At 36.0% G+C, this 14,750-nt stretch overlaps 1 protein-coding gene across 34 annotated transcripts in view; it reads left to right on the plus strand.

Moving 5' to 3' along the window:
- Window positions 1-14,750, plus strand: part of AGFG1 (ArfGAP with FG repeats 1) — a 108,106-nt gene that overhangs the window by 67,648 nt on the left and 25,708 nt on the right. For 13 of the 34 annotated variants that reach the window (XR_010410316.1, XR_010410326.1, XR_010410317.1 and 10 more), the window contains 2 exons: window positions 1,992-2,150; window positions 3,346-3,437. Coding sequence is in view for 17 of the 34 variants with exons in the window: in XM_064587159.1 (XP_064443229.1) it covers window positions 1,992-2,150; window positions 3,346-3,437 (251 nt within the window). In the remaining 17 variants the exon portion in view is untranslated. Of the gene's footprint in view, window positions 1-1,991; window positions 2,151-3,345; window positions 3,438-4,467; window positions 5,154-8,478; window positions 12,913-14,750 lie in introns of those variants that run through there. The other 21 variants (XM_045867810.3, XM_064587160.1, XM_045867816.3 and 18 more) reach the window with 6 other exon arrangements.

A 14,750-nucleotide genomic window follows, 5' to 3' on the forward strand; every position in this document is an offset into this window, starting at 1 on the left:
AAGCTTCTGCTAGTGTTCTGGATCCCTGCATGTGGAAATAAGTTTTTTCCATGTTTTACAATGGAGTGGGCATGGATGTGTGGCATTGGGATTACATTATATTTAAAGTTACATGAAAATTGTGGTGATTTGTGTTTTAATGCTGAAAAGCATTATCGCTTACCTCCATGGTCACATTAGAATGTTAATAGCTTTTTTGATTATTTTTCTTGAGTTTGAATTCATAGTACTTTGACACCTTTTTGATAAACCAAACCATCTTACCACATTATTCCATGGAGTTTGGTTTTGCCTAACTGTATAGAAGTTTCGCTTTTTAGTGCTTTCTTAAAAAGTGATTTGTCAAAGCTTGTCAGTGCTTTGTTGTCTGTTATGAAACCCTTCTGTTTCCCTTGCAGTGTGCTTATTATTCTTTAATTCACTTGCTTCCTAGTGGCTTGTTTCTCCTGTTTTCTCATCAATCGTAATTTCAAAAAATTCGGCATTCTGATTAGGTTCATTGAGAAAAACTGCATTGTTATAAACAATAGGATTATAAGATTACTTTGGGCAGTATCCATAACATGACTTCCAGGGTTTTTTTTTTTTAAATAAAATATAATCTGTGTAACATTTTTAGTAATAATTCCTGTGCCTTAAGTCAGAGAGCAAGTTGGTAAATTAAAATTTTTTTAAAATCAAATTCAGTGAATTACCATGTTTCTGATAGCATCATGCCAACAATATTTCACTATTGTAATTGCTAGTATTCCTTAAAAGCACCATTATTGGCTCTTACTTTACCAGGACTTTTTCTAGAACATACATTCATAAGGTTCTGTTTTTAATCTTCACTAGCAGTAAGTAGTATACTGTTTTGCTACTACATGAGTTTCTTTTTAAATTTTTTTTAAGAGAGAGGGAAGCTGGGGCAGGGGTTGGGTGGAGAGAATCTTAAGCAGGCCCTGCTCAGAGCCCAAAGCCTGATGTGGGGCTCGATCTCACAATCCTGAGATCATGACCTGAGCCAAAGTCAGGAGTCGGACACCTATCCTACTGAGCCACCCAGGCGCCCCTGCTGCGTGAGCTTCTGTAATGCAGATTAGGTTATAAGTAATGCGTAAGTGGACGAATGATGACAGCATACCACATGTGTAGTGATTGTTGTTAACATACTGATTTCAGTGCAGTCTAGATCACAGCAGTAATTCACCCTACATCCATCTTTTCTAAGAATGCTTATTTCACTACCTTTTCAGTCTTTATGCATTTTGCCCTAATCTCTACAACTCAGGAGTCCTAACCTTAAACCCCTTATCCAAAGCAGTCTATTTATCTTTCAAACAAGATAATGGTGGTCCATATATTTCTTTTGGAATTGATGTATTAAGAACTTCACATGTTCTTTTAATTGTGTTAGTGGTTTTATTAGGGAAAGCCATCCCCCCCCCCCCCCCCCCCCGCCTTTTGGCCTTTGGTTACAAAGCTGTATAGGTTTTGAGAGGCCTGCTTCTAACTCTATTTCTCCTATAAGTCTCATTATCTTCAATGAACTATTTTTTAGAAGTTCTAAATTTTTTTTGTCAGGAACATACTTACTACATTATAGCAGACAATTCAGTGGATAAACTTCAATTTTTGGCTATTTTACTGTATATAGCAAAACAAAAGTAAAAGCAGAAATGTATGTTAGTATACATGTGACTTGCATGATGATGGGCTTTAAATTTGACTGCTGTTTAGGCTTTTAATTACTTTGAGTTTTCTTGCGATTTCAAATGATAGCTTTATTAGTGTCATTCTGGTCATTGGGTTTCAGCAGAACAACATTTTATAGATTGTGCTACACTGTATAATGCTAAAACTTACTACTAACATTGTTAGCGTTTTGGAATTTAAAATGCCTTTGGTGTCCGACTTAACGTTTTCAAGTGAAACATTCTGTAGTGTGGTGTGAAGAGCAGGGCCTGCTCTTTTGTGGTCAGTGATCAGCCCGTGCTTTTTCCTGTCAGCCGCGACCTTTGGCACCGCCTCCATGAGCATGCCCGCGGGCTTCGGGACTCCCGCTTCCTACAGTCTTCCCACCAGCTTCAGCGGCAGCTTCCAGCAGCCTGCCTTCCCGGCCCAAGCCGCTTTCCCTCAGCAGACCGCTTTTTCGCAACAGCCCAATGGTAAGATCTGGCACTTGGCTAGCTGTAAGTCCACTTCAGATACCCTTTATGTATCGTAATCTTGCATGTTTGGGCATAAAGGCTTGTCCAGAGAATGCTGTGGCACTGTCTGCTAAACGTTTACTACGGAAATATAAACGCCTTCCTTGATTTGGGCCTTAGGAAACTGAATGCTTTGGTAAGTTTTTGGGACCAGGTTATAGATTTAGGAGAAATCAGAGACTGTCTAAAGAATACCCCTTCTTAGAATCTCCTGTGTCTTGTCTTTTTTCTTTTTTCTTTTTTTTAAAGATTTATTTAATTATTTTAGAGAGAGCCAGAGCCTGTGCATGAGTTGGGGGAGGGGCAGAGGGAGAGAATCTTGAAGGGACTCTGCTAAGAGCGGAGCCCGATGCGGTGCTTGATCTCAGACCCATGAGATTACGACCTGAGCTGTAATCAAGAGTCGGATACTTAACCGGCTGAGCCACCCAGGCCCCCCCAACTCTCTTTCTTATTAATTTCTCTTGTATGTTTTAATACGCCTCTTGATTTTAAAAGAAAACTTTGTAGACCTTGAGTTTTTGTTTTGCATCAGAAAGCTGTTGTGGATCTGCTGTTTTGTGTAAGTTATTTATTTATGTTGGAGACTTAGACTAATTTTCCAAATAGGTAACTGTATTGTGGTCAGAGTTTTTTACTGGTTCTAGAGGCCAGGGATTTTTTTTTACCCATTAAGCTTATTTGGTAAAGTTTGAAAGTCCATAGATTTGAAGATTATTCTTAAATTATAATTGTGTATGTATTTTTTAGTGTCTGTGGTTAGATAAAAATTTGGAAATAAGGTCCATGGCAGAGCCATAATGATGAAATATTTCCTAACAAATACTGTGTTGTTCACATGAAGCCATTGTGTTTTACTCACAGTCCGTCTTAGATAGTCACAAGTCATCTATTAGTTTAGACGTCAGCAGCTTACATAGCTGAGACAAATCAGAAGTAACCATTTCTGAGAAGCTGTAGGAAAGCTCTGTTACGTGTGCCACAGGAAGTTTGTCTCTGGTATTTGAAAGAGCATGAGACCCAACAATTAAACATTGATATTTTACTATTGTTGCTCTGGTAGAAATTTCTCTGAAACTCCTTAGGAGGCTTTATAAGCATCAGATTGTCTCTGAAAGGTATGGGTTATAATTGGTGGTTCTGTTTTAACAAGGTGCAGGTTTTGCAGCATTTGGACAAACAAAGCCAGTGGTAACCCCTTTTGGTCAAGTTGCAGCTGCTGGAGTATCTAGTAATCCCTTTATGGTAAGTGAGTTGCAATTTTTTTTTTTTTTTTTTTTAAGATTTTATTTATTTATTTGAGACAGAGAGAATGAGAGACAGAGAGCATGAGAGGGAGGAGGGTCAGAGGGAGAAGCAGACTCCCTGCCGAGCAGGGAGCCTGATGCGGGACTCGATCCCGGGACTCCAGGATCATGACCTGAGCCGAAGGCAGTCGCTTAACCAACTGAGCCACCCAGGCGCCCCAATTTTTTTTTTTTTTTTTTAAGGTTTTATTCATTTGTGACACAGATACAGAGAGAGAGAGCATGAGCGGGGGAGAGGCAGAGGGAAAGGGAGAGGCAGGCTCCCCTCCAGGCAGGGAGCCCGATGTGGGGCTCGATCCCAGGATGCTGGGATCACGACCTGAGCCGAAGGCAGACGCTTAACCATCTGAGCCACCCAGGCGCCCCAGTGAGATGCAGTTTTAAGCACTTTCTAAGTTGTGTGTTATTTGCAAATTGGGAAAAGCAAGATGTGACTCTCCTAGATACTGTTTGCTATTCTACTGATGTGACAGTATAAAATTTTACAGAGTGAGGCAGCCGTCACACATGATCCTTTTTTGACTTAGATGCACACATGCACACACACACACATTAATCAGTTGCAAATCAAAGCATTGACAGTAAATAAGCTATTTTATAGCATGAAACTTTTCTGTATTCTTGTCAAAATAATGCTTTATGAAAAGCTATAGATTTAGTGAACTGTGTGGAAAGGGCTTGGAGTCAGAGATTTGGTTTGAATCGTAAATGCATTTTCTTAGATTGTGTTAGGAGAATTATATGAAATAATGGATATTAAAGGCCATAACACAGTTTCTGACACCTAATAGTTTTATTATATCAGTTGCTAATAACGACAATTAATAAGTAGGATTGCTAATAATTACAAAATAATTTCTAATTTGAATAGTTTCGTTAAATAAGATTTAATCAAAGTTTAATCTTTCCATATTTTGACACATATACCACTCTTACTTGTCTGTTCGTTGTCTTATGTTTTCCTTTAGACTGGTGCACCAACAGGACAGTTTCCAACAGGAAGCTCATCAACCAATCCTTTCTTATAGCCTTATATAGACACTTTACTGGAACGAACTTTTACGTGGTCGCATTACATCTCTCCGCCTCTTGCACTGTTGTCTTGTTTCACTGATCTGAGCTTTAAACACAAGAGAAGTCTTTAAAAAGCCTGCATTGTGTATCAAACACCAGGTAATATGTGCAAAACAGAGGGCTCCAGTAACAACTTGTAACCTGTGAATTGGCAGAAAAAGGTAGCAGTATCATGTATATTAAAAATTGGCTAATATTAAGTTATTGCAGATGCCACATTCATTATGCTGCAGTACTGTACATATTTTTCTTAGAAATTAGCTGTTTGTGCATATCAGTATTTGTAACTTTAACACATTGTTCTGTGAGAAATGTTACTGGGGAAATAGATCAGCCACTTCTAAGGTGCTGTCATATATCTTGGAATGAACGACCTAAAATCATTTTAACCATTGCTACTGCAAAGTTACAAAGTCAAAATTGGAAGGTTTTATTCATTCTTGAATTTTCCTTTCTAAAGAGCTCTTCTATTTATACATACCTAAATTCTTTAAAAATGTAGAGGGATACCTGTCTGCATAATAAAGCTGATCATGTTTTGCTACAGTTTGCAGGTGAAAAAAATAAATATTAGAAAATATGCTATTGTTTTTGTGTTCTTGCTGCAATGCCTTTACCAAAGTGGCCTTAAAATATGAGTAGTGAATTGAGAACATCTTGAATTCTTAAATTAGAGTTTCAGAAGACTTCTAGTGACTAACTTTTATGTCTAAAAGAAAAAATTTTATAAAAAAGGCCATGTAGAAAATTTATTAAAACTACTATGACTGCTATATTCAGGAATATGTCAGTGGTAAAGCATTTAAATGTAGCTTGTCAGATTCACCGTAATCCTTCTAATTTCTTTGCAACTTCTTAATTTTGTGAAAATTTGTATATATGAAGAATTTGCATGTATGTGTATTTACAAATTTTTTTAAGTATCTTGAATTCTCAGACTGCAGAAGTCCTATTTTAACTATTGATTTTTAAACAAAAATATTGTCTTTGAATGTATTGGAAGCAGACATGCATTAACTGTGACATGATTGCACCTCAGTTTTTTTTTTTTTTTTCTTCCCCTTTGTTTGGACAAACTGATATTATTAAAATAGGACATTTATTTATGTTCATTTCTGGGGGAAACAAACTGGAACCCAGTGTTACCTTAAAGCTATAGAATACTTTGTTTAAAAAGGCAATGATACTAATGTTTAGTTTTATCTTTTTGTTAATAGATGAACTTGTTTAAATATTTATGTACAGTAATGCCTCATTCATCAAGATGTAATCTAGTGGTCTCATCAGTACAGAACACAACTGAGAAACTTGGAATAACTCTTTTTTAAATGCCTTTGAGCAACCCACATAAGTCACAAGGTCTCTATATGTTTGTTTTTATGTGAAATTTTGATTATTGGATTTCCCAGCCCTAGCATATTAGCAGTTCAGAAGTGACGGTTTGGAAGGAGATAGAAAAACCATGAAAACCTGTCAACCATTAAGTGTAAGGACAGCCAGGCCAGCCTAGAGGACATCACTGTATTAGATCATGTTCTGATAATAGTCTGGTACTATGACTCTGTGTCATCAAGAAAAGGTAAAATTACATATACAAATGTAATACGTGTTTGGAAAGGTTTATCTTAAAATGATTAAACATTATTTTAAAGTTTTGGTATTAAAAGAAGTGAACATCAGTTTCTTCAAACATTTTATTTGTGTTGAATACCTTTTCCAGTGGTGACTACATGAGTTTTTACACAATCTTAAAGTCTGTGTAGTGTTCCAGACTTGGTAAAGCCTTGCTGTCCCATTGCATCTCCAGCTCAGTGTGTGGCTTATCTTAACTATTTTGATGAGCAAGAAGACTGGGAAATCTCTGCCCCTTTTTGAACATTATGCCTCTTCTCTTAATATTGAATGAATGCTGCAGAGGTCTAGATGTGTGGGTTGAAATACCTTGAAATACTACAGTTTGCGGGGTCTCTCTCCAGCCCTTTTTTCATGGAGGGAATGCTTAAGAAATGTCTTTGAATTTCTGTGTTTTAGATTGTACAATTCATATGTACAAAGTTATACTATATAATTGTAGGCCATTACCCAAATAACCTACCAGGCTTTCCATCTAAGAAATAAGTAAATTAAACAGTTGTTATTAAAATAATTTTAAAGACTTTTTTTTTTTCTGGGTAAATCTTGAACTTTGTAAGTAAATGAGAACTCTTATTGACTTACCATAAATGAGTGCTTATAAAATCGAAGTCCTTAGTTTAAAAAGTGATCCAGCTTTAATGTGGATTTAAATTCACTTCTGTTAGACTTTCATATTCAGATTTGCTTTTGGTTTTATATAGACCCATCAGAATTGTGTCGAGTACTGAAGAGGAGGACAAGGCTGAAGAACTCCAAATTTTCTGGCTTACTGGTTGAATCAGATCTTCTCTCCTGTCTTTGCTCTGGGAGGAGAATTTTTTCTTTTAGAGTGGCAAACATTGTTGATACAGTTTAAAGGCATATTTTATTCTCATTTTTGTGACAGTAGAGATTAGGCAATCACTTTCTTCCTTAAAATAATTCCTTTTGTAAATTTGAGGAAGCCTCTCAGTGCTTTACCTGTGCGTTGCCCTAGCCCCCAGCACACACCTTCTTTGGTACAGTTCCTGGAAGTTGGGAAAGTGGAGAGAATGCTAACTGGCTGCTTTTGTATGGCAGCACTCACAGTTCTCAAACATTTCTTTTAAAAAAATTACTGAAGATACCTAAAGAGCTTTTGTTTATGTAGCTTGTATCTATCAGAAATTACTGTATTAGAAATTAATACTGAGATACTTAAAACACGTGTTTATTCATTTAAATATAACAATAATAAACCCATTGCATGTTAACATAAATGCCATTTTTAAATAAAAACTAGCTGTTTTCCAAAAGCAGTTAATTAATGAGAAGAACATTGTTTTATGTTTTGCACATCTCTGTTGCACCTGGCCTGAGAAGCAGTGAGTTTCTCCTGCTCCCTTGGTGTCACAGTGATTTTTCTGTCACGTGGCATGCGGGCCCTGGGAAACTCCACTGTGTACTTGTGAACTCATGAGTGAGACAGACCTATAACATTTTAGTAGTAGTATGAAAATAGTTGTGACGCTTGGCTTTTGGGGACTCTCAGAGGTCCTCAGACCACACTTTGAAAACCACTGTGCTACACTTTAAATTTCTGTTTTCCAGAATAACAGTGTGTGGTTTTAGGGTAAACATAGTGCTCCTTGAACTTCCTGCTTGGTGGCAAAAGTGGAACATTGAGTTGAAATGGCAAACATTTTTAATATTGTTTTCTGGATTTTCTATTTCTGTTTGAAATTGTTTTAATAATGATGACATTGGTGAATATGTCCTTCAAGGATGTTACCAGTTCTGATTCATGGTTATTGATGTTTATTTTGGAATCATTTACTATTCCGACCACTTTGAAATTGTGTCATCGTTTAATAGCTATCAAATAACTATTTTAAAAATGAAAAAATGCTTTGCTGAAGAGTTCAAAATGAACAGTTTATTCTCTCTCATGTTTATAGTTAATAATTTTAGCTATAGTTAAAGGATTTTTTTTAATGAAAAGTGGATTCCCCTAACAAAAAATCACTACCCTCCAGGAAGTCCGCTATTAAAATTTAAAGGAATGTGTTTACTTCTTTAGAAAGAGGTTTCCTATGGTTTTCCCACCAGTGGCTTTTTATACCTTGTTCATCTTTAAAGAGAGCACTTGCTGTTGCTTCTCATTTAAACAGAATGCTTCGAAATTCTTTTGAAGTGACTTTAAAAGATAGTTTACAATAATTAGTCACCACAAACTCTGGCTTTGTTACTGCTAATTGTTGGCATATTGTAAAATAGGCTTTTTTGAGCTAATACTCCATTTCCATCCCCAGGCGGGCCCTGTGCCTTGCTTCTTGGGCCTTCTTCGTCTGTGTGTTGTGCTCCTTCACTGAACCTGTGTTCACAATGACTCACCTCATCTTTGGTCTCCACCAACAGTCTCAGACTTCTATCAGAAAATTAATCTCTAGGAGACCGTTGTGAAGATACGTTTTTTAAAAAGTAACTTCAAAGTATGTGGTGGTATTATGGGGTGTGATTTATTAAGCCCTTTAAATGTAGGAGAAACTTGCTAAGTGCTTTTCATGTATTATACAATCCTTAAAGTGGATGCATACTTTAAGGATGAAAGAAGGCAAGGCATAGGGAGGCTAAGCTAATGACAGAGCTTTTGCTCTGGAGAGCGAGTATTTCATTGTTGGATTGAAGGCCTGTCACATTTATGTGTAAGTAGCCCTTTAAAAAAAGTCTTTTAAAATTCCAGGAGAGTTACTTTCTGTATCCCGTATACCTAATAAAACTTAGTTATTTAATTTGAGTTCCATTCATAATTTGATGAAATCAATACAGTTTATTCACTAGGCTTTTATTTAAACTTTACAAGTTAATTAATGGGGTAATTAGTGGACCTTGTTTTAAACTAAAGAAGCATCTGAAGTGGGGCGCCTGGGTGGCTCAGTCCTTAAGCGTCTGCCTTCGGCTCAGGTCCTGGGATCGAGCCCCACATCGGGCTCCCTGCACCGCGGGGAAGCCTGCTTCTCCCTCTCCTACTCCCCCTGCTTGTGTTCCCTCTCTCACTATGTCTCTCTCTGTCAAATAATAAATAAAATCTTTAAAAAAAAAAAAAAACCATCTGAAGTGTTACAATGATCCCTATTTTGTGAGAAACATTCCATCTTTTATTGATACGGTTTGTGCCCTAGGTGGTTTTAAAATTTACTTTCTAAAGGATGCCATTATTAAAATTTGTGTTAAGTTAGCCTATTATATGAAATTCATCCTCATTAGTTAAATTTTCCTTTGTATATTTTAGAACATTATAATGTCGTTAATTAAAATTTTGCATTGTATATTTGAACAAGTGAATATATGACCAAGATGTAATTCTTAGTGTTGTGCCCATGAGACTTTTTCTCTCACGAAAAAGTGCCCTGTTTGGTACTGCTTACTGATATATGTGGTGTAGATACCCTCACAATGGCTGATGTCACCTATCAATCTGATGTCATTAAACTTGGAATTAGAAAGAGATGTGCACCAGGCTCCCAAGCCTTTGCAAGCCAACTCCAGTGCAGCACTCACAATTCTACAACTTGTTCATTAAATTTATTGGTGACTGTATCCAATATTTGAAGAGCCTTTTGTTTATGTTGTTAATTCAGCAAGCATTTGGACACTAATTCACTTTAATAAGTGGACAGGGCATGGTGATACTTAATCTGGAAAGACTCAAGTATTGTGAACCCTGGTATTAAAAAGTCCAGTTATTGTGCTAATGGTAAGGCTTGCACAGTCATGACATACACCCTGAATTCTGTCTGCAGTTTTTTGTTTGACCAGCACAGTGTTTTAAGAACTGGGATTTTTGAATAGTTTTAAAACATGCACACTTAAGGTGGCCACTGGCCTCCTACTCCCAATTTTCTTAGCCTCAAACATTCAAATGTATTTTAAGACCTTCGAGTTGGCAAATCACGTGTCTGGGTAAGAGGGTTCTTATGAAACCTCATTGTTCTGATTTTGGAGTCCTGGAGGATTTGAATGTATGGTATTAATTTCCAGTGAAGACTTTTGCTAAGAATGTGTTTCTTTTCAAACTTTTGGCATCTGTATATTCTGTTTATTTTCTAGCCCTGCATAAGAATTCAACGTGTGTTAAAATACTATGTTTTTGGAATCTGTGCTTGTCCAACTCAAAGGGCTGTGGAGTTTAATGAAAAGAGAAATCTTGTGGCTCAGGCTCTTGTAAAAAGGAAAAGTGATCTTGGATAAAATATTTTAATTAGTGATTAAAATGCCCATTTAAGTTAATTTTGTCATTGGTTCTCTAGAATCTTGACTAGGTGTCATCCAAGTCACAGTTCAATCAATGAGGTTAAGATTTAAACTCTAAATTCTCAATATTTTCCCTTAATCTTGAGTGGAGAGAGGGAGAGGAAGCACACACCCAAGGAGCCTTCTAATTTTGACTAAATGACCATTAAATAAATGGCAGCAAAGGATTGTAAACTGATGTTAATACAGTTAATGTTTCATAGAATGCTGTGGGTACAATCAGGTTTTTTAAAGACTTTAACATTTTTTATGTGTTATAAAACATGCTTATGATTTTTAAAAATTATGCAATATATAAAGGGTATAAAGTGAAAAATTACATCTCGTCTCCTTCCTGTGACTTCATTCCCGCACCCCAGGGGAACATAGTTTCTTGTATTCTTGTATAGTTTTTCAGAAATGTTATCGTTTATTTCATATGCCTCTGTATACATATATAGTCCTCTTGCTGTCCTCCTTTATTTTAAATGTACAATTTTGTAACTTGGTTCTTTTTATTTAATTTGGTTTTCTTTACATAGTAGCACATCCAGCTCTAACTCATTATTTTAATGGCTACAGGATTTCATTATATGGATGTCCCTTTTGAAGAGTATTTGTATAGATTTTTCTACTAAAAACATTAAAAATTGAGAACGTCCTTATGCATATGTGAAGATAAGTCTTGACCCTGCCTGACTGGAAACTCAATAAAACAGACCTCATTCAACTTTGAGGCTCACCAGCTGTTTATTATCTTATGCTTCCATGTAGGAAATTCTTTCAGTTAAGGGGCGGGGGAATCCTTCAAATCGACTATCTTAAGATATTTGAAGAATCCTGTGCTTTTTAATTGAACTTTGAAGGGTTTCAGTCAGTCATTGAAAGGTGGTGCAAGTTCATACCCATTTTGCACTTTAATTTTTCCATTGTCCCTACCCATGACTCTGGAAGTTTCTAAAAGTGTGCTTTGGGGTGGTTTTCTATTACTACTTGCTGGTGTTGCACCTTTCCTTATCGACATTAGCTTAGAATATATACCTTATATTTAAAAAGAAACGGTATAGATTTACTACAGTAAAATATTTTGGCACAACCATGTATTTTATTCTTCAAAATTAGTTCCCTTTGCCTTAGAAAAGATTTGGATAATAACTTAAAAGTTGTGATTCTTACTCCTCAAAAGACTAGGCAGAGTCCAGAGAATTTTTTTTTTTTAAAGATTTTATTTATTTGAGAGAGAGAGAATGAGAGACAGCACGAGAGGGAGGAGGGTCAGAGGGAGAAGCAGACCCCCTGCCGAGCAGGGGGCCCGATGCGGGACTCGATCCCGGGACTCCAGGATCATGACCTGAGCCGAAGGCAGTCGCTCAACCAACTGAGCCACCCAGGCGCCCAGTCCAGAGAATTTTTTAACGTGCATTTACATTAGTCAAGACAGGATGTGCTTCATGGGATGGTTTTTATATGAGGACTGATACCCCCTGCTACTAGCTGATAGCGGGGGTCCTGTAGCACCTTCAGGCTAAGTGCAGGGAGGGAAAGGACTTGCAGAGAAGTCTGAAAGAAAGGAGGAAACCTTTTTAGCAAGAAAGACAGGTTTTGGAAGATGTGTTTATTAATATGCCAACATTTATGAAGACTAATCTTAATGCAGGGGGTGGTTTTAGGTGTTGGGCCGAAAACCTACAGGCTGATTTCAGTATTCATCTCTAAAACCATTTAGTATAGTAGATAAACTTGGTTGAGTTATTGTTCATTGTAAAATATTGTTGGAAGAATTTTTTCAAAATAAAGACTCCTCAATTTGTGTACCATTTGAGAGTAGCCTCTTCAATTGTCACATAACATTATGTATTTTCTGTAAAGCAGCTCATGCATCTACTTCCAACTTAATCTTTTCTATTCCATTAATTATACATTAATAACATTTCTCACTTTTTTGTCTTTTTACATTACGAAACATCTGTTTTTTAAAAGCACGTGTTTTTACTGAGTTTCCAATACTGATTTTTTTTTTTTGCCCCTAAAAGATGACATTTTTTTCTTGAAATACATGTTAATGTTGTTTGGTTTTAAGATAGATTTATTGTAATTGGCTTTTACCCATTCTATTACCTATAGAAATTTAACAGATAAATCGTGAACTATACCGCCTGGTTCTTTATACCCCAGTCTTTGTGGTAGCTGTCACTATTATTTGTATCCGTCATGATTATTCTGTACATTTCTGTTTAAATTATTTTCATTAATAATCATCACCAGAACCCAAAAGAAAATTTACTTTCCTTAGAATCCTTATTTCCACCATGACTACCAATATCACCTTCCCTTCTCCCAGGGGAAAACTAATGTTTATTTTAGTCTCATTTAATGAGAAAGGGTTAAAATTCTTTTTTTCCTCCCCCTGCCCCCTTAAATGGTATGCTGACAATTTTTACTGAACTTGTTTGGGGGTCTGGAAAAAGAACTTAAGTCAAATTTCCTGCATCAAATTTCAGACTATATTTCCATGAAGTTATCACAGTTCTGCTGTTAACGGGCCTTCAGGCCTGTAATGTAGATCCTTCCAGTTCCTCAACTTTAAGATGAGACCTCTTCCAAATGGTGAAGTATGATTCTCCTCAGTCATTAGAACACATGTTTAAATTAGATAGTAATTAGCCTTGGGAATTAAAATCAAGTGTTTCACAATAATAGCTCAAAATTGGTGTTTTTGTAGATCAAAAATACCAGGTGTCAACATCATACAGTTTAGTATTTTGGCCACTATTTGTTAATTACCAATTTTGTGGCCTGCATCTCATGTAATTGCTATCATTTAATAGTCACAACAACTTTGCAGGCAGTATTTGTGACAGAAAAGTTGACATGTAGATGTTTTTATTTGGCCAAGATTCTAGTTATTTAGTAAGTGGCAGGAGTAGAATTCTGTCTTACTTTAAAATTCATCCTCTCCTATATTCATACTTTGAAGCTTCTAGTTCCAGCAGTTTTAATAAGAGTGAGTTTTTTGAAAAAACAACCTATTTCACAAACATTAATGGAAGTGAAAAAAACAGTCTTACCCTAAGTGATCTAGTTTTGGATGTTTTCCCCCTCCGTATTTGCTTCTTGCGTATAGCAGATCTTGCATTATGATCATAGCCAATTAGTTAATTTTTGAGATACTTTCCCCACATAACTGTGTTCTTCCAAACTGGAAATACATTTACTATTTTTTTCTGCTTGTAAAAATAATATGCTTATTATAAAGAATCTGAAAATACAGAAAATTACTTTTTTAAAAAACTATACTATTGTGTAGATATATTGTAAGTACTTCTGGACTCTGTCCCATATATAAGTAAATACAGAGATCTCTTCCAGAGTGGAATCATGCTGTGTTCACTATTCTGTAACCTTTTCCTCAATATATCATGGGTTTCTTTCAATTTCAAACATAGATCTACATTCTCTGCCAATGATGTTTCATTATGTGGGGTTTGCATCCCTATGGTGAACATTGAGATTGCTTCTGATTTTTCAGCATCAGAATTTTTACCTACCCCTTTACACACTTAGGGTTTGGCATCAGGTTTTCTTAGAATTGTTGGGTGAACAGTGTATATCTTGGTCATTTATCATTTTTCATAATTTAATGTAAATTGAGTACCTCGCTGTGTATAACCTTTCATGTGTGTTAGGTCTTGGAATAAATTCTTATAAAATCACACAAATGGTTTATAAGGATTAACATTGTATCCTCTCAACTAAACTGCTGTGTAAAAGGATTGATTTAATTTTTACAAATGCCAAAAAGATAAGTGACCCATTTTTACCTTAATATCCGGTTGCCAGAGGGAATTCTTTTTAATGATTGCTTTAATTTAAGGGATATGAAATAATGCCTTATCATATGTTCCTTTATTTGATTACTGAAGTTGATTTTTCTCATGATTTCCTAGCTGCATTTTCTCACTTACGGATTGTTTCAAGAGTTAATGTGAAAATATTAATTAGGTCACCTAAATTTATATCTTTATTGACATTCTATATTTGGGGATTATAGAGATACAAAGGAGAACCTTTCTAAAGCTAATGACGTCATTTAGGATGAATAACCTCATCTGTAATGGGATTTCAAATCTAGAAAACTAAGATTCCTTCTAGTTTCATTTTTTTTTTTTTTTTTAAATCAGAAAAGGATTACTTCTGGGGCACCTGGGTGGCTCAATCGGTTAAGCTGCTGCCTTTGGCTCAGGTCATGATCCCAGGGTCCAGGGATTGAGCCCTGTATCAGGCTCCCTGC

Source organism: Mirounga angustirostris, unplaced genomic scaffold, assembly GCF_029215605.1.
Source record: "Mirounga angustirostris isolate CCGP_5_RB_7025 unplaced genomic scaffold, mMirAng1.0.hap1 SCAF_3, whole genome shotgun sequence".
NCBI classification, from domain to species: domain Eukaryota; kingdom Metazoa; phylum Chordata; class Mammalia; order Carnivora; family Phocidae; genus Mirounga; species Mirounga angustirostris.